Source organism: Eulemur rufifrons, chromosome 29 (assembly GCF_041146395.1).
Source record: "Eulemur rufifrons isolate Redbay chromosome 29, OSU_ERuf_1, whole genome shotgun sequence".
Taxonomy (NCBI): Eukaryota; Metazoa; Chordata; class Mammalia; order Primates; family Lemuridae; genus Eulemur; species Eulemur rufifrons.
The window spans coordinates 60491510-60519114 of NC_091011.1; the positions used below are offsets into that span (position 1 = coordinate 60491510).

A 27605-nucleotide genomic window follows, 5' to 3' on the forward strand; every position below is an offset into this window, starting at 1 on the left:
TAGTAGAGAATTGTTATTTGAAAAAAAATAAAAAATTAACTTAGTTTTTGAACAATGGTGATATATATTTTCTTTAACTCATTTCAAGATGGTTTTCTCCCTCACCATGTAGTAATACTACTTTAAGGACAAAGACCTATAAATCACCAAATAACCATCTCGATCCTCATGATGCTAGTGTTTGTACTTCCAGTAATTCTAATTTCCAATCTAGATCCAACTACCTACTTCACATTTCCACTTGGATTTCTCACAAGCACATCAGTGGCAACAGGTCCAAAACTGAGCTCCTAATCTTATCCACCCCTGCAGACCTGGTCCTCCCCCAGGATTTTCTATTTCAGGAATGGCTCTACACTGATAGCACCTATTATCCAGGCCAGAAACCTGTCTCCTTTGTCCACTGCTGTATCCCTTATACCTAACACAATGCCTGGCATATAGCTGGTACTTAGAATTTATTAAATGAATATTGAATACTTTTATGGAGACTGCCATCAAATCAGACCCTCAACTCCTTGAAAGAGCAATGAAATGGATTATTGCTTATCCAAAATTCAGGCAAATCTAATGCCTCTAAAACCCAGGCTCTTTGCATCATGCCAAAGCTACCACTATTTACTTGAACAGTTGAATGCCTTCTAAAATTCCCATCATTACTGTGCATCAACATGCAGTTAAATGAATGAATTGATTACAATTTTCTCTGCTCTACCAAATTTCTACTTCTCATACTGTGTCTCATAAATGTGTATCACTGCTGGAAAATGAACATTAACTGTGTATTCAGGGCATGTAACAGCAAATTTGAGTGAAATGTTGATATCTTGATAGGAAAAATTTCTTTGAGCTCTACTAAGCATTTTTGAAAGCAAATCGTGTCAGCAGACTGAAATTACATGCAAAATTATCTAAACTATTCATATGATAGGCAGTCACACTTTGTAGTAGATGAAGCTTTCAAAATGTAAGAGATGAAGCTGAATAATATCAACCTCTGGTCTAATTATCTCCAATCCAAGTCCCTGCCTATGGCTAAAGGCATAAAATGCAAACAATTGTGGTACACAATAGTGTGAGACTTCAGGTAGCAATGGAGGACACTATTACAGCTCTGATTGCACAAGAGACAGTTTCTGAATTTTATATATTTTTGAGACTTACTGAGCAATTAATGTGATAAGAGATACATTATTCCTGGACTCGATCCATTACTTCTTCTTTGGATGTTACAAAGCAGCATGGTACATACTTTGGAGGGACTGAGTAGGCTTCTTCCTGTCTGGATTTTTCATGCTCCAGACCACCTTAATTACATTAACCAGTTATTGGTTAACTAAATCCATTGGAGGTATACCACTAAATGTTCAGCCATTATACCTTGAGGGCAAACAATGTAAGTCTTCAGTCACTTGCTCTCTGATTTGATCATTCTCAGCTATACCTTTGATTATCCCACAGGATGCTGAAAAATTACTAATGAAATCTGCATATGGATTAGAGCCTGGCAGATAACCCTTCAATTCTAAAAATACAAGGTATTGTGCCCATTTGAGTAACTCCAAAATTTAAATAAATTTTTCTAGGTATGGTTAAGCAAGAGAATAGTAAAAAATGGATGTGCCTCTTCTCTTTGCAGTTAGAATGTTGCTACATTTCCTCACTTACCTCCTTTCTAGGCCACAAATACTTCATGATAATAACAATAGCTAACATTTATTGAGCACTTACTTTGTGCCAGGTACCTTACTTAGATTAGGGTTTCTTAACCTCTGCACAATTCACATTTTGGGCCACACAACTGTTAAGAAATACATACTTTAATATACAGTAGTCCACCGTTATCTGCAATACACTCCAAGACCCCCAGTGGATGCCTGAAACCTCGGATAGTACTTAACCCAACTGCCATAATTGGAACATGTTTCTGTTCATGTCTTCCACCCATAAATTTAATGCCTTTTCCACCTTAACTAAGCACTTATCACATAGTGTGGCTCTAGCTATTGTAATTTGAGATGCACAGCAAAACTAGCACAAATTTCTTTTTCCTTCTTTATAATTCAGATAGGAGATTCGTTCTTATCATAGATCTTAGCAACTTTAGTATATAATTTTTTTTCTGTCCTTATTGAGAACTTTCACCTTTTCACTTAAATGAAATATTTTATGGCTTCTCTTTGTTATATCTAAATTGCCAGCATCACTACTCTTATGCTTCGGGGTCATTAAGTTAAATACGGGTCATGTGAACATAAGCACTGTGAAACTGTGACAGCTGACCTGATCCTAGATGGCTACTGAGGGCCTAATAGGTAAGTGGCATATAGGGTGTAGACAGGCTATGCAAAGGTATGATTCACATCCTGGGCGGTACAGAGCTGGATGGCACTCAGTTTAAAACTTACGAATTATTTCTGGAATTTTCTATCATTTTCGGACCATAGTCTGAGGTTGGCTGCAGATAACTGAAACTGAGGAAAGCAAAACCAAAAATAAGGGAGTGCAAATCACTGTAGCAGCATCTCTGGCTTTTCCCCTTCCCACCCTACACCCAGTTGAAACAAACAAAAATGTCTCCAGAAATTACTAAATGTTCCCTGGTGGGCAAAACTGCCCTCTGTTGAGAACTATTGCCTTAGATATACCAATTTATTTAATTCTGTAAACAACTCTATGAGGTAAATTCTATTCTCCACTATCCAAAAGCACAGACAGGTTAAATAACTCACCACACAGCCAGTATCGATATAGCTGCTATTTGGTCCAAGGTAATCTGACTCCAGAGCCCAGAGTCTCAACTGCTGCCCTGGTATAGAGACTCGATCCCTTGTGACTTTAGGGCCTAATGAGATGAGGGTTGGTGCATCAGAATCCCTTCCAGAGTGTTGAAAAGGAATTGCTTCACCAATGAAGACTGGTCTAGGGACTGAAAATGATTTGAAAGTAAGAGGGAAGAAGGAGTAAGGTCTCCACCTATGTATACCTGGCTCATGGTAATTTAAAGATATTTGTAAAATGGAAGATCACCAACGTTTGAATAATCTAAGAACCCGTAGCTCAGCAACTTTTTTCTTCTGTCATCTAAATAACTTTTAGACCTAAGTGCCTTGTCTCAATAGAAATTTCTGGCCTGCCAGTCAGCATAAGTATCATCACTGGATTCCCTCCTATAATTGGAGATTTGTATCTTCCAATTAGAGAATTCTATTTGCAGATGACCCTTGTTAAAAAGGCTAATATCTATATTAAGCTCTGTTAGTTTTTGTTTAAATAAATTAATCAAATTAGTGAATCATTAGCAAACCATTAGAAAGTAAATTATAAAACAGGAAAGTTCTAATGGCCCAATCATGAGCAGGGAAAATCTGGTTACAAGGTATCTTGTGGCAAAGCCACACACCAGGCTGGTAACAAGGATAGCAAATGTGCTGGGCAGGAGACAGGTCACCAGCAGTGAGGTGAAGGCATGGACAGTCACTTATATGAAACTTTGCCTCCTTTCTATCCTTCTCCTTAGTTTCCTATTTGATGATCTCTCCCCCTCTGATAACAGAGTTCTTCCCTTAAAATGCAGACTGGCCTTGTCCATGACAGGCTGCACAACAGACATGTGTTTGCACAGCAAAATATGAGGGGCTAAAAACTACCCCAGGTATCATTGCTCTTCCTTGAATCAGCTCCCCATACTGCTTTCTACCTTGATGACACGTGGATTTATACGTGCAGGAAACCTAAGCCTGAATCCACACTACACATAGCTTTAACCTGGTTCTGGCTTCTCCAAACATCTTGTGAAACACAAAACTTCACCATTTTCTGTGGGACAAGAGAGTGAGGATGTACTATCACTTGTTGTGGATGCCACCCTTTGGGCAAAAAAGTCTTCCCTTGTTGTCTTACTTAGAGAGGCAAAAGGGAATTCTATTCCTTCTCTCTCTTAGCTCATCACCTCTAAATAAAAGCAAGTAGATAACAACTTGTTTTCTTTGAACCAGTGTCAGCTTATCACTACATAAAAAGGCTTTCTATCTGGGACTACCTAGTGTGAGAATTTTTCTTCAAAAAAGGAATAAACGAATAAAATAATTAAGCTCTGTAATTAAGTACTTTAAATCTGCTCAAAATAATTTTCAAGCATTCAAATGCTAACAGAAAACTTTTTCAAAAATATAAACCGACAAGAAAATGAGAACCAAGGTTCATAACTAAAATAACAGGAAAAAATTTTATTGTGGAACTCTTAAAGGCCAATCAATGATTAAAGAAAACCATCATGCTGACAAAAAGCTAGGTTGGGTAGTTAACTGCAAGAGAGTGAGTGACCAGATAAACCTTACACAAGCACAATGTAGTTATCAAGTCAGCTTAGAGATGGAAAGCTGGTCTGTATCTGATCAAACTACCTTGCCTTTTCAGAAAATTGGGTGAAGAAAGATAAGCACACATAAGCTTGGACTTAAAAAAAGAACGTGTATTTATTATATTTTGCAACTAAGAACTTTTAAAACGGTGGCCCTAGGAAAATCTGCTTTGGCAAGCAACGGCAGAGGCTCCTGTAGAGAGGAAGTGAAAAGACTGGGCATATAAACAAGGGCTGCTGGCATGTTCAAAGCGCAGGGGATAGTTCACAGAGCAAAATGTAGTCCTAAGTAAATGGGTTTCAGGCAATTTCAGTGTTAAGATAACATCATTAAGAGTAGAACAGATTGTGCTCAAACCCTGCTGTTTATAATTAACACGTTGCTTCCAAATACTCCAGGGTCCCTGGTAAATAGTCTTCTGCTCACATCCACCCAGACCAATCAGAATATTTTCATCAGATTCCATGCTGGGCCAGCACCTGTTTGGACAAATCCAATAGAGCCAAAGAACTCCTCTCCCTGGCCAGCTAAGTAGTTGGATGAACACAGCTTGGCTTAGTCATTGTCACAGTGTCCATATGGCTTTGAAGCTTGTTTTCACAAGAAATCATACAAGTATTTTATTATGTCAAAGTTCACCGTCCTATAAACAAAAACAGATAACATGTTAGCATCCTCACCCCTAGACTGCTCAGCTTTGTATGATTCTGTGAAGCACATACAAGATAATTCACAACTCATGCTAAATAATCCTATAGTGTTATCAAATGCACCATTACAAGGTTGACACTAATTTTCTTAAATGTCACTAGGAATACAGTTTTTTTAAAAAGTTTGTTTTTGCCATGCACAAAGTTTGCTTTTCTAAAAAAAAGGAAATGAAGTTAGAGCTACTCAACATTCTGTATTTCAATTGTACTACAGAAAGTTTAGGTTTCATTTGAAAGATATTTGTTTTTTGTCTAATAGCCAGAATAAAGTAATTAGAGATGCAAAAGTATTTAAATCTTCTTTGCTTCTGAGCATTGCTTATCTTCCAAAACACCTGTTTTGTCATTACATAATGCATAGCTCGTCTGTCCTCATTTGTAGTTTTCATTCTTTTCAGTCTTTTAATGCTGGCTGACCTGTATGTGTATTGTAACTAAATCTGTATGATCCAAGAATACGATACAATAAACAGACGACGTGAATGTATATTTTTGTACTCTGATGGCAGGCGGAATAAAATAGACAGAGAGAGAGACATATAATTATTTTCTTTTCACCAAACTCATTCTTCACTATAAATATTCAGACTTAGAGGTTTATTATTTGAATAAATGGTCAAAATAATTAGATATAATGATAGAGCAATAAGTATAAAATTAAAGCCTTAAGTATTCAATTCTGCAAAAATAATCATCCACGTGAGAACAGCCTTTTAAAGATTCACTAATTGCATGTTCTTATTTATTAAACCATCATCAATTAATGTTTTTTTCCTATCATTTTGTAATAAACTTTCTAAAAAAGTTTCTAAGCAAATGACTGACATTTAAAAAATTTGGAATGGGAAACTATAGAAACTGCTTATGAAAACACATTTAAAAATAGCTATTATAAAAAGAGATGCTATAGTTATTGTGGTACCTAATGCTGGACTGAAGAATGCCTTAATTGTTTCATTATAATAATGCTTCCCCAAAGAACACTAAACTTTTCCAAGTGGTATAAAAATGCTGCTGAAACAATTCTGTTATCAGTAGCAGTGATAAAACAACTAAAAATAGTTAAATTTAAAAAGAATCTTATGCATAAAGACACAAATGGTATGGTTATTAAATCATAAAGCTATTTTATTTTTATGTGGTTTTCTTTCATTCAACTCTGTAACCATCCAAATTTACTGGCAACAGGTACCTCTAGCAAATGATTTAAGAAAAAATCATGATGCTGGTTGAAAAGACTTTTTTTTAGATTTTAGAAAGCAAACAGATATAGTAGGCTACTTTTAACCACTGACAAAAAAGGGAACTGGAATTTGTACCTCTAGGCACATTTCCCCACAATGGCTTTAGGTCTTAAGGTTATAAACCTAAAGTAATAACAAGGTAAAATAGATTTAATGTTGTTTTATTGTTTTTTGGCCTTGAATGAAAACAAAAGTTTAGAATAAGCTAAGATTAAAACAACTTAAATTCCAACACTAAGGAAATCCCTAAATTACAAGACATTATTTAATGAATATTACACAGCCATACAAAATGATCAATATGAAGCCATACCTACAATATTAAGGGAGAAAAGGAGAACAGAGAATTGCAAATCTGTTGTGATAGCTATGGAGAAATGGTTGTCTAATGGACTAATACTAAAAGAGAACACAAAACAAATGAAAATACTGTGATTTGTTTATGGTAGGACTCCTTTATTTTTTAAAAAATTTATTTTCAGAAATCTATTGTGCTTCACTATAGCACAATTTGTGCAATAAAATTTTCTTTAACAGAATAAATGGAGTGATTTAAAAACACTAAGCAACTTAAGTATGTTCCTTTATAAAAGCTTCACTATATTCCATTTCTCTGCTTTGTCACTAGGAAGTACTCAAGCAAACTGAATCATACAGTAAGATTTTAAGATTTTACAAAAACCTAAATTAATCAGGAATTGAATATAAGATCATTCCTTTAAGCAACATTAACTGCCCAAGATGTATAACTACCTCTATCATTCTTCCACCCCCAAAACAGGTGACTTGCCAATTATCCCACATAAATTCTTCCAAGACATGGCAGAAATTGTTAGAATAACCACAGGAGCAACATCAAAAATTATGTCACATATTCCAAACACAACTTTGTGTTTAAAGTACTTGGAGACAAAAAACCACTTTAAAGTTTTAACTTACAAAGAGAGTTACGTACTTTGCACTTACTTTCTCTGGCTTTTCATGGATACTAGATTCAGGTAAATGCAATTTTAAGAATTTTGGATAACTTTTACATGTTACAGGAGATTCTCTCCCACAGAACACAAATGAATTATTTTCTAAAGTAAGCAGCTAGAAAGAAATACAGCAAACAGAAATAGTGTTGGTAACAATTTTCTTAGGAGTAATTTTTAAATCAAAATGTAGAATACTTTAATAGAAGTTAATTATATGGTATGTATTTAAGGATTTAATTTTGCCTTTATCCTTTTATTTCATTTTTGTCAATTCTTTTACAAGATATTAAAATATCTTTTTTCTCATAGGAAACTATTTTATTTCTTTTTATGTTTTTGTGGGCAGTTTGAGTTTGGGTTCTTTTTTAATTGGGTTCTTCTGACAACCTGCAACCATACAACTTTGAGTTGCAACCTTAGGTTACCTTGTAGTGTTTCCCACTGATTGTGGAGAAAAAACAGTCATAAACTTGTAACATTCACATTAAGAACAATCTTAATAAGCTTCTCAGTCATCTGTCATCTGCCTTCTTCCACCTTTTCTGGAACCAGCTTCCTACTGCTTCTCTATACAAACCTTTACATTGTTTCTTGGTCATTAAAGTTCTCTAAATCCTCTATCTCATCAATGAATGTTGTATTTTTTTTTTCCTTCAGGGTTTAACTGAAACTTGGCTCCCCCAAAAGACACAGTCTTATCTTCACTCCTTCCAAATGAAGGTTCAACTGTCTACTGTACACCAGACAATTGTCGGGTGTGGTTGGTTATCCTTGTGCAAAAAGCTCCACTCCTCTGAGATTCAGACCATTCTGTTTGCCACCCTCTGTTCCCTTATCACCATATTGTAGTCACTGAATAATTCAGCATTCAGTTCAGTCTTCATTTCTATCCCAAGACTGGCATCAGCCAGGTGACTTCACTACATACTTGTCTTTCTCAATAACCTTCTTTTCTGCTCTCATGATCAGACTCAGAAAAGCTCTAAAAACATAAATTCATACTGGACCCTTTGAACTGCAATTTCTTCCTTTTATGCTATCAGGAACACCTTGGGACAACCAGTTTACAAACCTCTTCATTTTTTCCTGATCTACAAATACTTAATGAGTATCTATGCGTCAGGCACCGAACTACGAGCCCCTGACTAGATTTACTTCTTTCCTTCCTAGCTTAAACTCCATGCTTCATCACATCAAGTGCTCACTTGCTAGCATCCACTAAACTCACCTGGCAAAACCCCAATACTATGTGATCTCAATTATAATTCCTTGCTGTCCCAGTTATCCAGCATATGGAATGGTGCTAGAGCAGATCACAAGTCTCATAGATTGGTGCCACTGTAAATTCAAGGTCAAGAACCTCAACACTCCCAATAACTTGCTTTCCTTGTCAGTACTTTATTCCATTCCCCATGGCAGCTATTTCAAATATTCCATATTTCTCTTAAATGGCTACTAGTTCTGCCGTTAGTCTCAATTTTGCCTCCTTCTTCATAGAGAATATGGAAGTCATCAGATCAGAACTCCCTCAACTTTTTTGCCACCAAACCTCCCAATTCTGCTCTGAATCCATCTTTTTCTCTTGTTGTATGGCAAGAGGATTCCTCTCTCTCATCCAGGGCTCTTTCAACTCATATTCTAAATCCCAAACTTATATAACATTTCAAGGATTTTGTGCTTTACGTTAATCTGTCTTTTGTATCATTAACTCTGCTCTATCTGCCCCTTCCTATCAGCATTTAAATATGCTCACATCTTTAAAAAATAAATAATAGCCTCCTCTCACCTACACCCCCTTTAGCAGGTATAATCCCTTCTCCCTCTGTATGACAAAAAATCCCAGAATACAGGCTCATGAGGAGAGGATATAGCTATGTTATTCTTGTTGCTGTATCTCCCCAAGGCCTAATACAGTGCTTTGTTTATAATGGGCAACACAGTGTTAAGTGAATGAAAAGCATTGTCTCTATCTGCTACATCTACTTTCTCATAAATAACATTTAAACTCACTGTAATATGACATACACTTCATCATATCACTGAAACTGTTCCTGATAAAGTTACCAATGACTGCTTTATCATTAAATCAGAGGCCTCTGCTTGATTTCTTGGTAGCAACTGACTTTTGACCATTACTACCTTCCCTTAAGTTTTCCTAGTTTTCATGTATGTATGACTTTATATGTAACTGCTTTATCCACTTAAGTGTATACCCTGAGTATTTTCCTGTATTATCCTTCAAAAGTATGATTTTCACTAACTGCAGAGTTTTGGGGTTTTTTTTTTACAAGAAACTTGTGAAAAAGTTATTGATTCCCTTATGTTAGACATTTGGATATGTCCTGTGATCTAATCATTTGTTCTCTGCCACAGATATCTGAAAATTAGGCCAACCTACCCCTTCTTTGGTAACTATCCTTAGGACTTCCTTTCTCCATCAAGTCTTGATTTGGAATAAGACTGTCTCCTTAGCTCTCTTCCTCTTGTGTTGCCCCCCAAAACAAGGCCACATGGTTCCCTTTCACCTAAGTTTCACTGTTAATTAATGCAGAAAGAGATACAATATTTATTTAGCACACACTAAGTTTAAAGCACTGTGCTAAGTTTGAGGCTGAGGCAGTGATAAACACAGTGTGTGCTTTGAGCTTCGTGGACTTATATTCTAGAAAGAAAGATGAACTCTAATTATTCCAATTACTTACTTAATTGGAATAATTGATAAGTATCCTAAAGAACAAAATGGGACCTTACTTACTGTGTGTGGTTGGGGGAGAAGGGAGTAATGGTGGTCATGGTGTGTTTGAGAAGGCTTCTTTAAGGAACAAACATTTAAGCTGAAATCTAAAGGTTGTGTAGTAAAGAGGAGGAGAAGTTGGAAAATGCTGCATATGCAGGAATGGGAAGCAAAGTGGTGAAAATAAAAAAAAATCTGAAAGACAGCTAGAGTAGTTAAAGTGCAAATAAAGAGGGAAGAAGATACGTGTGCCAGACGCAGCCAGGCACCCACAGGGGCCAATCACTTCGGCCTTATCGATTTTCGAAAGATTCTGTTATTGATTCCAAGAGTTATGGGAAACTACTAAAGACTTTAAAGTAGAAGGGTGACATTAAATTTTTATAAAATTATTCTGACATCGTGTGGAGAATAAATTATAAGGGGGTAAGAGTTAGATCAATTGGCAAGCTACAGGAGAAAAGATGACAGTGGCTTGGTCTAGAGTAGTAACAGTACAAGGATAACAAGTCAATAGGTTTGAGACATACAGGAGGCGCTTGGTAGGTCTGGTAGGCTAAACAGGACTAGAGATTGGATATTGGGAGTGTGGGAGAGAGAGATGTCAAGAAGGACTCCCCAGTTTCAGGCCTGGGCATCATGGCAGACTGCAGTGCTAATCATTGAAATGGGGAACACTGGTGGAAAACCTGATCTTTCCCTTTCTGTTGGTGGATTGAAGCAGAGGTTAGAATTCCTTGAGTTCAGTTTTGGAAATGTAAAGGTCAAGATTATATTTTTAAAAAGGTCTGATCTTTAAATAAATATATATTTTTAAAAATGTTTGATCTTTAAAAATAAGGGAGTTATTAATTTATAGTTGACTGTTGAAGTCAAAGGTGTAGCTAAAGTTCCCTTGGAAAAAAGTATAACCTCAAAAGAGAAGGAGCCTAGGACCAGCCTCAAGAAACAGCTATATTTAAAGGTCAGGTAGGGAGGATAAGTTGGCAGATGAGCCTTATTAAAAAAAAAAAAAAAAAAAGCCAAAGAATAAGGAGGAAAACCGGAAGACTGTGGAATCATGGGCTCTAAAAGAAGACAGTTTTTAGAAAGAGAGAGTGGTCAGCAATGTTAGGTGCCACAGAGAGGACAAACAGCCTGAGACTAACAAAGGTTCTGGGGAAATGGAAGAGAGGGAATTCAGAGCATAGGTGGAAGAATCCACCTTAGATAGGAAGAAGAACCCCACCCTACTGAAAAATGTAAGAAATGTAAGAAATGTAGGTAGTTGAAGGAGTCTCAACTGATGGTTTCAATTTTGTTCTGTGAAACAGTGAAAGCTGAACAGAGTGAACACAAATGTTAAGATTTGTGCTTTGAACAGAGTTAAGAATCTAGGTGGAAAAGAAGTCTGTAAACCACATGCTCTATGCTTCAAAACACAAGGTGGAATGGCTGGGAGGTTGGTGAAAGGTAATCAGTCACAGGGATAATAGGAAATAGAGCACGACTGCATGAGTTTCAAAGACGCCCACATTTTTACAAAAAGTTGGGGGCACTAACAGTCTGCAAGTGGCAACAAGAAGGAAAGATGACACTGAAATTACCTCCAACCCTGAGTGATTGGAGAAAGTAAGTAGCTACCATTAGGGATAACTCCGAGGAATTTAGCATCCCCAGGAAAGAAGTGGGTTTTAGTTATGGCAATGAAAAAGAATATTAGGAGAAGATGGAAGGATACGGGAGGGAGGTCAAGTCAGCAGAAAGCATGAAATGTTATGGGGATGATAGAGTGGAAGAGGGCAGATGTGGGAAGAAGAGGGTGCTTATAGTTTGGATGCTGCCATGGAAAGTAGGGAACAGTAAAGAAAGAAAAGTAACAAAGTTACAGAGTTCCCAAGTTCTAGGGCAAAATTCCAGGTCTACGGTTCTTGCTTCCTTCTGAGGTGATAAATGGAAGTGCACATCCCTGGATTTATTTAACATCTATCACTGTGATGCTAAGGACTAAGTGACAACAGATTCAGTCTGCTTCAATGTATACTCACTATATTAGGGACTCACAAACCTTTGTCTTGTACATAATTATGGTGGGGCACAACCCAACACATTTGGAATAACAACAAACCCCCTGAAATATATAGGCTTTATCCCAAAGTTTGCCTTGGATAGAGGCTCTTAGTAATGGAGGTTGCAATACCATTGTTTTAAAAAGAAAAGTTATCACTTTATGATCATACTGACTACATTTTTAAAAAATTTCTGCTCAATTTCCTCTGTGTAAAAAGTTTGTCTGGTTTTATCATAATGAAACATTAAAATCCTCATTTGATGTTTTAGAGTCTATTTGCCATCAAAATGTGGCAAATACCTACCATGATAGTATCACAGAACTTTTAGTTAATTTTTTTTTAGAGATGGGATCTCACTCTGTCACCCAGGACAGAGTGCAGTGGCGCCATCATAGCTCACTGCAGCCTCGAACTCCTGGGCTTAGGGGATCCTCCTGTCTCAACCTCCCCAAGTAGCTGGGACTACAGGTGCACCACTGTGCCTGACTAATTTTAAAAAAAAATTTTTACAGATAAGGTCTCACTATGTTGCCCAGGCTGGCCTCAAACTCCTAGCCTCAAGTCAATGAATATCCCTTGCCTTGGCCTCCCAAGTAGCTAGGGATTATAGGAGTGAGCCACTGTGCCTGGCAGAACTTTTAATTTAGATGATTTCGGGGTGGAGGCTGCGAATCTGTAGACTTCAGATCCTCAAAAAGCTGTAAAATTCACTAGAGGAGATTTGCAAATCCATATCTATGTCAAGCACTATTTTTAGGGCAAACAAATAATGTCTCAGGACTATGTATTATGAATTTTGAAATATATGTTAATACCCTCATGATTAACTTAAAAAGGATGCTAAAATGGAGTCTTCCTATTCAGAGAGTTTGGGAACTCAGTCTTATGGGTTGTCTCGTTCAACCTACCCGTCGACATATGCATTACCTCTTCTACTACAGTCCTGACAGACTGTTATCCCGCTGCAACCGTGAGATCAAGTCATTTATTCATGTAAATGGCTTGAACATTTTCCGTAACAGTAAGTACACCTCTTTGTGAGGAAACTCGTTACCTTTTTAGACAGCTCTCATTTTGACAAACATACTTTTCCTCCCTAGAACTTTTAACATTTTAGAATTACTCAGAATTAGTTTCATACACTTTGCTCTTGACAGCTCCTGAAATATTTGAGACAGTTAACGTGTCCTTTCTAAGGCTTTTCTCTCACATCCTGTCCTTCAGTCAGGGGTGTGACACACTACCACTCTCCTCATGCCCCTTCAGCATGTACCTATCTGTCAATGCCCCTCATAAAACTCTAAACACAGCACAGCACACCACATTTGATCTGTCTATGGCAAAACACAGAACTATTATATCCCTTGAACTAGACACTATATTTCTATCAGAGTTACCTAAGTCAGGATTTTTAAAGCCTTGTAGTCAGCTAAAAAACTTAGGACTTAAGCCAGGTCTGTCCCATCTTGTTTCAGTTCATATGAGTTTTTTGTAGCCAACTGTCCATTAAATCTCACCTTGCAATACTATGGGACCATTATTCTAGTCTGTAAAGGTCTTTCAGAATCTTGATTTTTGCCATTTAACACATTAATTATTTCTCCCAATTTTGTATCACTTGTATATTTGATGAGAGAGTTCATTCTACAGCAGGGCTTAGTCACTGGCACTTAAATGATCTTTTCTTGTTTAAGAAACTAATGACGTTACATTAGGAAGAACATTAATTTTTATATTTAGTATATCATTTACATAATTCAAGACATTTTACCTTAATGATTATTCTATCCATACCTTGCAATAGCTCTGATGAAGTCTAGAGACACCGTGCATCTGTATTTTGGTCCATCAAGCTGATCATCATGGCCAACCTGGGTTAACAGCTGAAGGGTCACTAGAGAAGTAATCTAAAAACGACATAACATTTTTATGAGAAACTATTTTAATGAGATTATATGATGTCCTTGTTTCTGAAACATTTTATAGTGCCTTTGATAAAGATATATAACTGAATCCACAAAAATACCTACAATATCTGCAAAGAATAGACTACTTTTAAATTTATATACACAATTCATATATACACAAATTTGTTCATATGTTTAAAGTCTTAATTTAACAACTAGGACTAGTTGTTAAAGAGTCCTAGTTTAACAATTGATTCAAACTAACAATCAGTCCTTAAGGATTCCAATAGAGACAGCTTTGTTTCATTAATGACTCAAGACACATGAATGCTAAACCTTGAAAACTACAAATACAGCACATTCCTTCACTACAATAAGCATTTTAGGGAGTTTTTATCTAAATGTCTCAGAATATAAAATCTATACTTTCTTAGGAATCAATCAATTACAATGTGGATTTGGGCCTTTTTTGGAGTGGGTCACTGGATAATTAAAAGATAAAAAATGAATCCCTCGGACCTGGGCTTGGTCTTGCTTTAAAACTTTGATCAAGTGGTAAGGAAAATAACAGAAGGATCAATATTGGCAAAAGCAAAAATGTATTTTGATAGGTCAAAGTCAAAATACAAAATAACTTCACATTCATGAGGCCAAAGTATTAAGTGCTCTGAAATCTAAGAAAGCAAGCTGATCTAAGAGCTGAAATTCTTTGAGCAGCTCATTATCTTCTCCCAATTTTTTATTTGCATCTCCTGTAGACCAGTAGGAAAAGAGCTAGCAACAGCAAGAACAAAAAATCTGGAAACTTGGTAACCTGCAACTGCTCTATGGCAATATAAAGGATGAGTTTTCAGTTATAATATCTATAATACCTAATCATGCATCTTAGAAATTAAAATGCTCACTTAATTTGGGACAAATACATTACAGATGCTAAGTAAACATTCTATGAATAAAAATAATAATAGTAGTGATTTGCTGGGTTCTAAGTACTCTTTACATGTTATCTCATTTATTCCTCATGACCCTATGAGGTGGACATTATGATACTCATTTTATAGATGAGCCTTAGAAATTTTAAGTAACCTTCCTCAGATCACAGAGCTAGTGGCTTAACAAGAATTCAAAACAAGAATCCATGCTCACCTTACTACACTTACATGTACTCCACTAGATCTCCCATTATAATTTTAAAGGGAAAACTGTCATATGATGTACAGTCAGCTGTCATTACATTATTAACAAATTAAAGAGTGAACAGATGATAGGTACTACAGTACTTTATATAGTGAAAATACTATCTTTAGTAAATTATTCAATTTATTTCAATTAGAAAAGTTTCTATTAATACATCAAAATATGAAGCTCTACATTCAAAAGGCTTTAATTTCTAATTCATTATCACTAACTAGGTTACTTCTTGAAACACTTTATAAATGGTCTGTGTGTTTTAGAGAGAGTATGTAATTTGCAGCTATTATGTGCTTTGTTATATATGTGTCTTATTAGATAAGGCTTGTTATTTGTATTGTTCAAATCTTATATATTTCATTTTTTAAATGACACTGAGAGTGGTACTATGGAAAACAGTATGGAGGTTTCTCAAAGAACTAAAAATAGATCTACTGTTTTATCCAGCAATCCACTACTGGGTATCTACCCAAAGGAAAAGAAATCATTATATCAAAATGATACCTGCCCGTCTACATTTATTGCAGCACTATTCACAACAGCAAAGATATAGAACCAACCTAACTATCCATCGACCAATGACTGGTATACATAAAGAATGGAATACTATACAGCCATAAAAAGAATGAAGTAATGTCCTTAGCAGCAACTTGGATGGAATTGGAGGACATTATTTTAAGTGAAGTGACTTGGGAACAGAAAAGCATATACCATATGTTCTCACTTATAAGTGGGGACTAAATAATGGGTACACATGGCCATACAGAGTGGAATAACAAACACTGGAAACTCCTAAAGGTGGGAAAGTATTTAAGAGGAGATGACCTCAGCCTAATCTTTTCTGCCAAAGGAATACTGTATCTGATATCCAGCTCTATGTAATTATTAGCACATAGCACAAACTGTACAATAACAACAATCTTGGTTTAATCTCCTGTATTGCAATACCAAAAAAAACAAATAAACCACATTTACTAACTTTAACTTCCTTATTCTCCCTTTTACCCCAACAACATGCCTTAGCCAATCAGGTAAGGGCAGAATTGTGAGGTCAAAGTCCCTACCAATGGGATGAGACACAGCCCTAGGTCTGCATTAGAGATAAAAAGATGAAAAACTTCCCTGTAACGGGCGCTGCTGGCTGGCTGCTTTTGCTGCCGCCAAGTGCCCTTCTGATCAGAAGTAAAGATTTTGCCTTGCAGAGACAATTTGCAGTGTCTGTTTTCTGAACGACACCGCGGCTACTTCCAACAAGTGGGAGGGGGATGAGGGATGAAAAATTACCTACTGGGTACAGTGTACACTATTCAGGTGAAAGGCACACTGAAAGCCCAGACTTCATCACTACACTATATGTCCATGTAACAAAACTGTACGCCTACCACCCAAATCTATTTCAAAAATCAAAAAACAAAAACACCTAAAATAAGTATTAAAATTATCTCATTATCACAGAGTCTGTCTTCCTGTGATTCTATTTGTTTTTGCTTTATATTTTTGAAGCTCTGTTATCAAATGCATACAGACAAAATTACTATGTTTTGCTGACAAATTAAACCTTTTCACTATTATATTAATATAATGATCCCTTTCTTCTCCAGTAGTGTCTTTGGCTTACAGTGTATTTTTAAAAATCTTGATATAGCTATATCAGCATTCTTTTATTTGCTATGCTTTTTTTATGTTACTTTTCATGATTTTACTTTCAAGTTTTATGTTTTCTTAACTTTAGACAGATCTCATGTAAACACCACATAGTGGGGTTTTGTTTTCACAGTCTGATAACTTTTACCCTTCACATGGACCACATAATCCATCTGCTTTTAATGTATCTAATGATTTCCTAAAATTTTATTTCTACCATTATGCCAACCTTTCTATTTGTCTCTTTTTCTACATGTCTTTCTCACTCCTTTCTTGCCTTTTATTGTATTGAATTAATATTTTCTCATCCCACTGTTTACTATCTTGGAAGTAGTTACATATTTCATTTTAATTCTAATTTCTATTTAATTTCTTCTCTGGCTCCCAAGCTATGTTAGAAGTTTTTCTTAATTTCCAAGTTATAGAGTTTTTCTAGTTTTTTTGTTTTGTTTTGGGGGGGGAATCACAGAATGTGATCTCCATACTAGCAAGCCTTTGAAATCTGTTGAGGCACTTGGGTTCTCTGAGAGAAAAGAAGGGTGCACAGGGTCCTGGGTGTCACTGTGACGAGAGTGAAACTGACCATGGTGGTCACCCTGCCTGTCCTGCCTGCCAGGCCTCTTCCCCTTTTGTCCCCGCAATGTCTCCAGCTGATGACAACTGAGCACAAAGCATGCTCCACCATCTGAAATGACTCATCCCAGGCAAATGAAATGGGGTATGACAAGAGTTTGCTCTCTTACTTATATAGGTATATACATAATATCCTCCATTTTACCTCTTGGCCTGCAAAATCTAATATTTACTATGTGGCCACTTACTGAAAAAGTTTGCTGACCCCTGCATTAGAGACTGTTAGATTCAAATGATTAATTTATCCAACGCAGAAACTAAGATGATCAATGACTTTTGCCCAAAATGATGACTGGATGGTGCCAGAAAGTCACCTGAGTAGGACTTAGGTGTCCTAACTCCAACTCTAAAAAAATTTTTTTTTAAGAGACAGGATCTCGCTCTGTCACTGAGTCCGGAGTGCAGTGACACAATCACATCTCACTGTAGCCTTGAACTCCTGGCCTCAGGTGATTCTCCCATCTCAGCCTCCAGAGTAGCTAGGACTATAGGCACATGCCACCACGCCTAGCTAATTTTTTTTCTTTAGAGCCAGGATCTTGCTATGTTGTCCAGGCTGGTCTCAAACTTCTGGTCTCAAGCAATCCTCTAGCCTCCCAAAGTTCTGGAATTACAGACAGGAGCCACTGAGCCCAGCTTAAAACTTTTGAAAAATGTATCTAACTTGTGATCACAGCTAAGAGAGCTCACATCAAATAAACTGCATTATATTCTTGCGAGAAAAAAAGAGTGTGTTAAAAGAATAAAGATGCTCTGTAAAAAAATCATAAAGGGAGCTTTCAACAGAATGCACCCAGCAGTATGCCTCCAACACTAAGACAAAGGACTCCTTGCTCATTAATTTGGAAGTCTGGTACATGCTACAGGTTTGTGCCCACCATGGAGGTGGAGTTGTCTGGCTGTCACTCAAGGTATTATGATCATCCCATCATCTCTTTCCTACTCCCACCCCAGGCCCATTCTGATTCCATGCTTGATCTAATTTCAGAAGAGAGTATATTGGTTGGTGCAAAAGTAATTGCGGCTTTAGCATTGTTGAAATTTGCCGTTTGATATTGGAATACATTCTTAAATAAATGTGATTATGTTATACATCATTTTAATGTGCATTTCTCACTTTATTTTTTTTGCTAATGACTTATTATGTGCTGTTTATTTTATATTTATTTTAGACTATGGAAATGATGTTAGACAAAAAGCAAATTCGAGTGATTTTCTTATTCAAATTCAAAATGGGTCACAAAGCAGCCGAGACAACTCACAACATCAACACATTTGGCCCAGGAAATGCTAATGAACATACAGAGCAGTGGTGGTTCAAGAAGTTTTGCAAAGGAGACGAGAGCCTTGAAGATGAGGAGTGCAGTGGCTGGCCATCAGAAGTTAACAACGACCAGTCGAGAGCAATCATCAAAGCTGAACCTCTTACAACCACAAGAGAAGGTGCCAAAGAACTCAACATAGACCATTCTACGCTCGCTCAGCATTTGAAGCAAATTGGAAAGGTGAAAAAGCTCATTAAGTGGGTGCCTCATGAGCTGACCGAAAATCAAAAAAATCGTTTTGAAGTGTTGTCTTCTCTTATCATACACAACAACAAACCATTTCTCTATAGGATTGTGACGTGTGATGAAAAGTGGACCAGCTCAGTAGTTGGACCGAGAAGAAGCTCCAAAGCACTTCCCAAATTCTGGCAAAACCATTATATCTGAGAAGTATGCTCAGCAAATCGATGAGATGCACCGAAAACTGCAATGTCTGCAGCCAGCATTGGTCAACAGAAAGGGCCCAATTCTTGTCCACAACAATGCCCGACCACAAGTCGCACAACCCATGCTTCAAAAGTTGAACAAATTGGGCTATGAAGTTTTGTCTCATATTCACCTGACCTCTTGCTAACCGACTACCACAAGCATCTCGGCAACTTTTTGCAGGGAAAACACTTCCATGATCAGCATTACACAGAAAATGCTTTCCAAGAGTTCCTCGAATCCAGAAGCATGGATTTTTATGCTACAGGAATAAACATACTTATTTCTCATTGGCAAAAATGTGTTGATTGTAATGGTTCCTATTTTGATTAATAAAGACGTGTTTGAGCCTAGTTATAATGACTTAAAGTTTGCACCAGCCTAATAGTTTAAGAGGAAAAAACCATTCAAAGTTAGGAAGACCTATCAAAAACATTCAAAGTTAGGAAAAGCTATCTTTTGCCACTTGCTAACAGTAGACTTCAGATTATTCACTTAATTAATCTGGGCTTTAGTTGTCAAAACTAAAAATTATAATAATAATATATTAGCCACACAGGGATATTCTAAATATTTACAAGGTAACTAAAAATGAGCATCAAAAAAGCATTAGAATAAATGATTTTATTAAAGTTGCAGGATACAAAAATCAACACACAAAAATCAGTTGCTTGTCTATATACTAATAATGAACTATTCAAAAAAGAAATTAAGAAAACAATCCCATCTATAACAGTATCAAAAAGAATAAAATATTTAGGAATAAATTTAACCAAGGAGGTGAAAGATTTATACACTGAAAATTATAAAACACTGATGAAAGAAATTCAAGAAGATACAAGTAAAAAGATAATCATGTTCCTGGACTAGAAAAATTATTATTAAAATGTCCATAACTATCTAAAGCAATCTACAGATTCAGTGTAATCACCACCAAAATCCAAGGGCATTTTTCACAGAAACAGATAAAACAATCCTAAAATTCATATGGAACCACTAAAGAATAGCCAAAGTAATCTCAAGAAAGAAGAACAAAGCTAGAGGTATCATACTTCCTGATTTCAAACTATATTACAAAGCTATGGTAATCAAAATAGTATGGTACTGGCTTAAAAACAGGGACATAGATCAATGGAACAGAATAGAGAACCCAGAAATAAAACCATGCATATAAGGTCAAATAATCTTTGACAAGAGTGGCAAGAACACATAATGGGAAAAGAATAGTCTCTTCAATAAATGGCATCAGAGGGTGGGTACAGTGGCTCACACCTATAATCCTAGCACTCTGGAAGGCCAAGGTAGGAGGACTGCTTGAGGACAGGAGTTCGAGACCAGCCTGAGCAAGTCTGAGACTTATCTCTACAAAAAAATAGAAAAATTAGCTGGCAGTAGTGGTATGCTCCTGTAGTCCCAGCTAACTTGGGAAGCCAAAGTAGGAGGATTGCTTGAGCCCAGGAGTTTGAGGCTGCAGTGAGCCATGATGAGGCCACTGCACTCCAGCCTGAGCGACATAATGAGACCCTGTCTCAAAAAAAAAAAAAAGAAGAATGGCATTGGGAAAATGGATATCCACTTGCAAAAGAATAAAATTTTGTGTACATCATACACAAAAATTAACCTGAAATAAACTAAAAACTTAAATGTAAGACATGAAATCATAAAACTCCTAAAAGAAAATATAGGGAAAAAGTTCCTTGACATTAGTCTTGGCAATGACATTTGGAGATGATATCAAAAGCACTGGAAACAAAAGCAAAGATAAGTAAGTGGGACTACATCAAACTCAACAGCTGCACAGCAAAGGAAACAATCAATAAAATGACAAGGTTACCTATGGAATGGGATAAAAAAAGATTAGGTAAGTCAAACAGCACAAACAAAATAACAGATTTAAACAAAATTATATTAGCAATTATATTAAAGGTAAACTAAATGCTTCAAATAAAAGATAAAGATTGACTGAAAAAACAAATCCAAAATACTACTTAGAAGAGATACATACAAAATAGAAGCATATGTGAAAGCTAAAGGCAAAGGACAGAATGAGATACATCAAGCAAATACTAACTAAAAAGAAAAATGATGAAGGTATATTAACACCAGACAAAACAGACTTAGAAAGTGTTTTAAAGAAAGGTATACTTAATGATAAAATGTAGGCCCTGAGCTCGTATCTCTTATAAGATTAGCAGCTTGAGATCTTTGTTATGAAGGGATGAAACATAGAACAGGAGGGGCACCCAACGGATACAGGATTCTTTGGGGTAGAGTAAGTGTTGCTGAAAGTCAAGACAACTCTATGTTCTTCCCAGTTTAGAAATAGGAAGAAATCCATGAAGAGAGTAGACCGGAAATTTTATGAATCTTCCCAGAAAAGAGTTAACACAGTCTCCTATGGCAGAGTGTATTAACTTCAACTCTTCCTATTTTTCTATAAGGGATTCATTTACTAAAATAGGTTAGTAAAGTCATTTGAAAAATCACACACGAAACTCCCTTTATTATTAAAGACAGGTCTTGGTAGTACTCTTCTTTTAATACGGAAGAAAACAGTAATTACCTTTTACTTTGCCATAGGCATTCCCTTATAACATTTCTTATAACCTCTACTTTCCTGTAATTCAAATACTCTCACATATTTAATTAGATTCTTTAATCCAAATTGTATGCTAAATTATTCTTCTTCTATAATTTTTCCATAGAGAAACACAAAATCTGTCTTTAATTAAGACAAAAATATTTTCAGATACCTTATAGTTTTATTACTTTTACCACATGAGTCATAATAAACGTCCAAAAGCAAAAAGCTGGAATAGGTCTTTGAAGTCACTGTCAGCTCTACCAAGATTCCATTGATAAATTAATCATGTAAAGTGTGCAAAGGATATGGTATCACTTCAAGATGCAGCAGCCAAAAGGTACTTCTAAAATGTTAATAAGATGATTGTTCAATTTTGCAGGGGGTGGTGGACAAGGCAAGTCGTTCTGATTTAGAAAAAGCTAACACAAAAAAATCTAAATCTAAGCAATTAAATGAAGATGTGATTTTTCACATTTTAAAAAAATCATTTCACTGACTTTATCAAACAAAGATCACTCCAAAACTCAACATACAAAGACATAGTTCAGAAGACACATAAAGCAGTGAACAAATGTCCCAACAATTGAAAAATACTTTCCTAGTTTATTAAAATATTGCTAGTGTAAAACCGAAAAAAAATCAAGTCCAAAGATTACTTTGTGGGGTATCAACATTTTGAATCTCAAACATATTAATTTATAACTGTACTAAATGAAAACTTTTGGAGAAAATACATATGTAACTTAGGGAAAATTATTTCTATACATGAACAAATATAAGAATATCTACCTTCCTCTCCATTATCCAATCCTTAAATTATCTAATTTTTATTTCCAACTGCATATCCATGAAACTCTTGAAGACTTACTCTAGGTACTATGCATTCAAAGATGAGCAGAATCACATAAAATATTTATTTACTTCCTTGCTCAACTTTAAATGTTCATGACAAAATGATGAACCCAGATCTCCAGGAAAGTATTAATACCTAAATATCTGATACGGTCAGTGTTGGTATGACAGAAGTTTCTAGACAGTGAAGTATTCAGATTCACAGTGGTGTTTTAGCTTTGTATGTATGCATGTGAATCCACAAATAAGGCAGAGATGGGACCAGAATCTTTCTCATCTAGCTGCTGAGGACTCAGTGACAAATCTGTCACTCGGAGAAAAGAGATACATAAGTCATTCCAGTTGTTAGGTTCCCAAATGCAGAAAGTGATTTATAGCAAGTTTCAGCAAAGAAGAATAAATTGGAATATTTTGCAGTCAACAAATCAATGCCTTAGAAGGATTTAATCTTTGCTGGGAAAAAGCTCTCTAAATAATAATGGTAAAATATATTTGAATATTCTGTAATCTCTTTTAGCACTGTCTAATTTACAGAAGGCTTCTCATTCAACTGAACTGTGAATTACCCTGGAACATATTTCAGAAACAAATACTAACAAAGAGTGTAGACAGAGGGTTAGAAAACAGATTAATACAGGAGAACTTCCAGTCCAGACAAGATGGCATACGTTCACATGTGCTGTTCTTTCCTGCTAATATGACAGTCAACCCTGAAAATAACACACGAGGCAACCACAATAGGATCTTAAAGGTGGAAAGAGAAAAGGACTGCTTAGGTGCCACAGGACTGGAGGAACAATAATAGAGGGAATCTTGTAACTCCCCACCCAACAGCAGAAGGTAAATTAGGCCTTGCACCTCCCAATCCACAATCCCGCAACAGAAAGTCTACCCAGGTCGGTTCATTCCTTCCCTGGATTGAAGAGGAGTCCTGCCAAAAAGAATTGGCAATTTCTGTATCTGGCAAAACTATCCTTCATGAATGAAGTAGAAATAAAAACATACTCAAACAAGGGAAAACTAAAGAATTTATCACTAAGAGACCTTTAAAGAATGGCTAAAGGAAGTTCTTCAAACAAAAGGGAAAACAGTAAAAGAAGGAACTCCGAGCTTCAAAAAAAAAAAAAAAAAAGGAACAATTGACAGAGCAGATGTGTGCATTAATATAATAGAATATCTCCTCATGAGTTTTCTAAAACATACCTGATTAAAAGTTATAATTACCATATGATACTCAAAACAATATTTGAAAAATGGGAAAGTAAAAAGACCTAAATGGACTTCAATTGAAGTGGTAAAACACTGACACCACTTATAAAACTAAATATATAATTAACATATTACCAAGCGATTGCACACTTAGGCATTTATCCCAGAGAACTACATATTCACAGAAAAAACTGTACATGAATGTTCACAGTAGCTTTAATCCTAATTGCCAAAAAACTGGAAAGAACCCAGATGTCTTTCAATGAATGGATGGTCAAACAAACTCTAGTATATCCACACTATGGAATACTACTCAGCAATGAAAAAGAATGAAGTATTGACACATGTAAATAATTTGGATGAATCTCAGAGGAATTAATTATGCTGAGTCAAAAAAAAGCCAAATCCCAAATGTTACATACTATATGATTTGCTTATACAAATTCCTAAAATGACAAAATTACAGAGGTGGAGATTAACAGTTGCCAGAATTGGGGAAGGGGAAGGCAATGGAGAGGGGTAAGGAGGTACGGTTATCACTGGGCAACAGAAGGGATCCTTATGATATTAAAACTGGTGTGTATCTTGACTGTGGTGGTAGATAAATGAAACTATACATGAGATAAAATTTCATATTACCAAACATGCACAGATAGACATAAAAATGAATATATGTAGAAGTGGGGAAATTTGAATAAGATCAGTAGATAGTATTAATGTCAGTTTCCTGGTTGTGATATATCACTATGGCTTTGCAAGAGGTTACCATTGGGGGAAAATAGTGAAGGACACACAGGAAGAAAAAGCCTGTATTATTTTGTTTAACTGCATATGAATCTATAATTATCTCAAAAATAATTTAGTTAAAAAATAAAAACACTGATAAGTACTCAAAATGTAGAGGGCTTTGAGAAAGACCTTATAAACTGTAAGAATAAATTTTATTCATAAGTACCTATAAAGCTGCAAAAATCTACTTATAAAAATAAAAACATTTTTGACCCTTATATGCAAGACTTTAAAAGAAAAACACTTTTGATAAAACGTGGCTTAAAGTGGAAAGATTAAAGAATGTTAATCATTTCAATATTGATATACCACTGGGGTGGGTTTTAAAACATTTATAGATTATAGATTTTTCCTACCTAAAGGCAGATAATTAGTTGTGACTTGTGGCTCAGCCTCAAGCAGAATTTGTAGCTACCAGTTTCATGCTGTGAGCCCATAAAGGTTGCCGCAAACCTACTGCTAGTAAAACTTATTACCTCCCATAGAGCACAGGGTGATGATAACAAAACTGTTGTTATATAAATCTCAACGTGAGTGTTCTATATACTCAAATTCCTTTTATTTTTTAAAATAGTGAAAGTTCTATTTTTGTTTGTTTGTTTGGGGGCTATAAAAGCCAAATACACTTCAAATTTATTAAAAAGTAACACTTTCCAACATAAAAATGATTGCAAAATAAAATTCTGAGCTAGCTCATCAGGAGTGGAAACCTTGGAGATCAATGCCTCATTTAATGGATGAGAACAAAGACGTCATAAAAGGATGACTGGCATTATCAGTCCCTAGTCAGTCACCCCAAACTAGTATGTTTCAAAATTACTTAATCCAAAAGCCCCAATGAAAAATAATTCAACACATATGCCATGCTAGAGGTTTACTAGAACATATTTCAGAGTGGTAACAATATATTTTAAATTAAGCACTGAATTTTAATACTCAACATACTAAAAATGTTTAGCCAAAACAATGCCTCACTTTGGGTGTTGATGAATGTTAGAAAGTGGTTTGCTAAGACTGTTACTACTGTGAATAAAGAAACTCAGTATTAGTCTGTGTGCTTTTTTTCTTCTACTGTCTTTCAAAATTCCTGAGAATGGCACATATGTAAATTGGTATTCACTCCTTTCCTCAGGTTCTAGCAGAGGATATACACAAAACTTGAGAGAGGGGGAGAAAAAGAGAGCTATGGGAACTAATTAATATTATTAGTGACTGTGAGGAATTAATGGAATAATGATTAGAATTTATTATTGCATCCCGGCTGTATGGCAAACATTGTGGTAGGCACTTTAATTTTTTCAATCCCCACAACTCTCCCATGATTAGATATAGAAATATAACTCTTTTTTCCAGATGAGGAAACAACCTTAGGTTAGTAAATTGCTCAAGGTCACTGAGTTAACAGTGATAAGAAGAGCACCGAATTTGAATATCATCTCAATCCAAAACCCATATTCTTTACATAATCCCGAACAGGGAGCTGCAGAATACAGGGAAGAGGTAATTTTGTTGATATGGATTAAGGAAAGTTTTATGGAAGAAGGAAAAATGCTCTGGCAGCAATTCCACACTGAATGAGTATGCTGGAAGTGAGAAACCAGGTAAAACAGAAAAAACCTTAAATGAAATTGTAGCAACAAGGACAAAGAAATATCTCAATACTGTATAGGCAAATGTCCTGTCCCAGAAAAAACAGCTTTGAGAAGTAGCAACCAACAATCCTATGAACAAAACTGTTAATTGTATGGGGTTTGATGTCACAAAAGTAAAATATTAATCTGGAATTCATTTAACCTAAAGATATGTTAATTCTTCATAAATCAGATTACATATTACATTAGACATAAAATTACTATTTTTAAGGTTTAATTTTTAAAAGATAATTTAAGGTAGAGGAGAAAAGCATGATTTCTTAAAATTTGAAATTATTAGATAACACTGAAAATGGTATCCCAAAGCAAAGTTTCTTACACATTTGTGGATTAAAGATCATTTACAAAAAGATTCACAACACAAATCATACAAAACATATAATGGCTGAAAATACTAAAAGATGAGGAGAAATATTAAAATCTTCAAAAAGCAAAGGTAATAAAAAGGTCTTTCCTGAAACACTAGAATCATTTCCAAGAAAAGTCATTTCAATTATTTAAGTAAATTTAATAGTTGTGGGGAAATTATTATCCCCTTTCTGGATTTCTATAACCTATGAAGACATATTCTTTTCCTAATAACATTCAGATTTTAGGGGAGTATATACTGTTTTCCACAGCTACTTTTCTTGTCTATTTTGTCAAGCTCAAAGTCAAATGAATAAAATTCAAATGAATAGCCTAGGGAGTGGATTTTCTTTTTCAAAGTCAGGATTTAGATTTCATGCTAGAATATACAGAACAAAGTTTTGTTGTTTTTTTAAAAACTATACTAAAAGTCAGTGATTTTACCTCTAAGCTTTTAGTCATATGTTTCTACTGATGTTTTTCTTCAAAATAAAAATTCTGGTTTTCTGTCCTAGGTTTAAGAATAAACGAACCCTCTGAAAATCTGAAGCATCCTACTATCAATAGTATTTCCCGGCTTCCATACATTAGCAGCATTTTGACACTGTTTAAAGAATTTTATTTTACCTTAGCTTAAAATAATCTGACTGCTTAAAAAACCAAAGCATATATTCCTTTTCCTTTGACTAGCTCCTATGTTCTGACAGGCATTCACAAAGAAAAATAAAAAATGAAAACCTCCTTATATGTGCAATATTTTTAGGTTTACATCTTAAATGGGGTTATGCAAAATTTGTTTAATCTTTGCTCTGTGTACTATTATGTTCTTTGTTCTCATCCATGTAGGGGATGAGCTGATTATTTGTGTCTTAACAATAGGAGTTCATGTACCACAGTGAGGATCTTTTTTTCTTAATCTGAGAGGCAGTCACTAACAAGCTTCAGCTGGAAATGCTTGATGTAAA

General features: G+C 35.5%; 1 protein-coding gene across 1 annotated transcript in view; it reads right to left on the bottom strand.

Moving 5' to 3' along the window:
- Positions 1-4448: 4448 nt before the first annotated feature.
- The window catches only part of ORC5 (origin recognition complex subunit 5), a 73579-nt gene continuing 50422 nt past the window's right edge, over positions 4449-27605 (bottom strand). Inside the window, exons 13-14 of the mRNA XM_069461794.1 lie at positions 13875-13987; positions 4449-5007 (exon numbers count right to left, since the gene is read on the bottom strand). Of these exons, the coding sequence (XP_069317895.1) occupies positions 4962-5007; positions 13875-13987 (159 nt within the window). The 3' untranslated portion in view covers positions 4449-4961. The remainder of the gene's footprint in view (positions 5008-13874; positions 13988-27605) is intronic.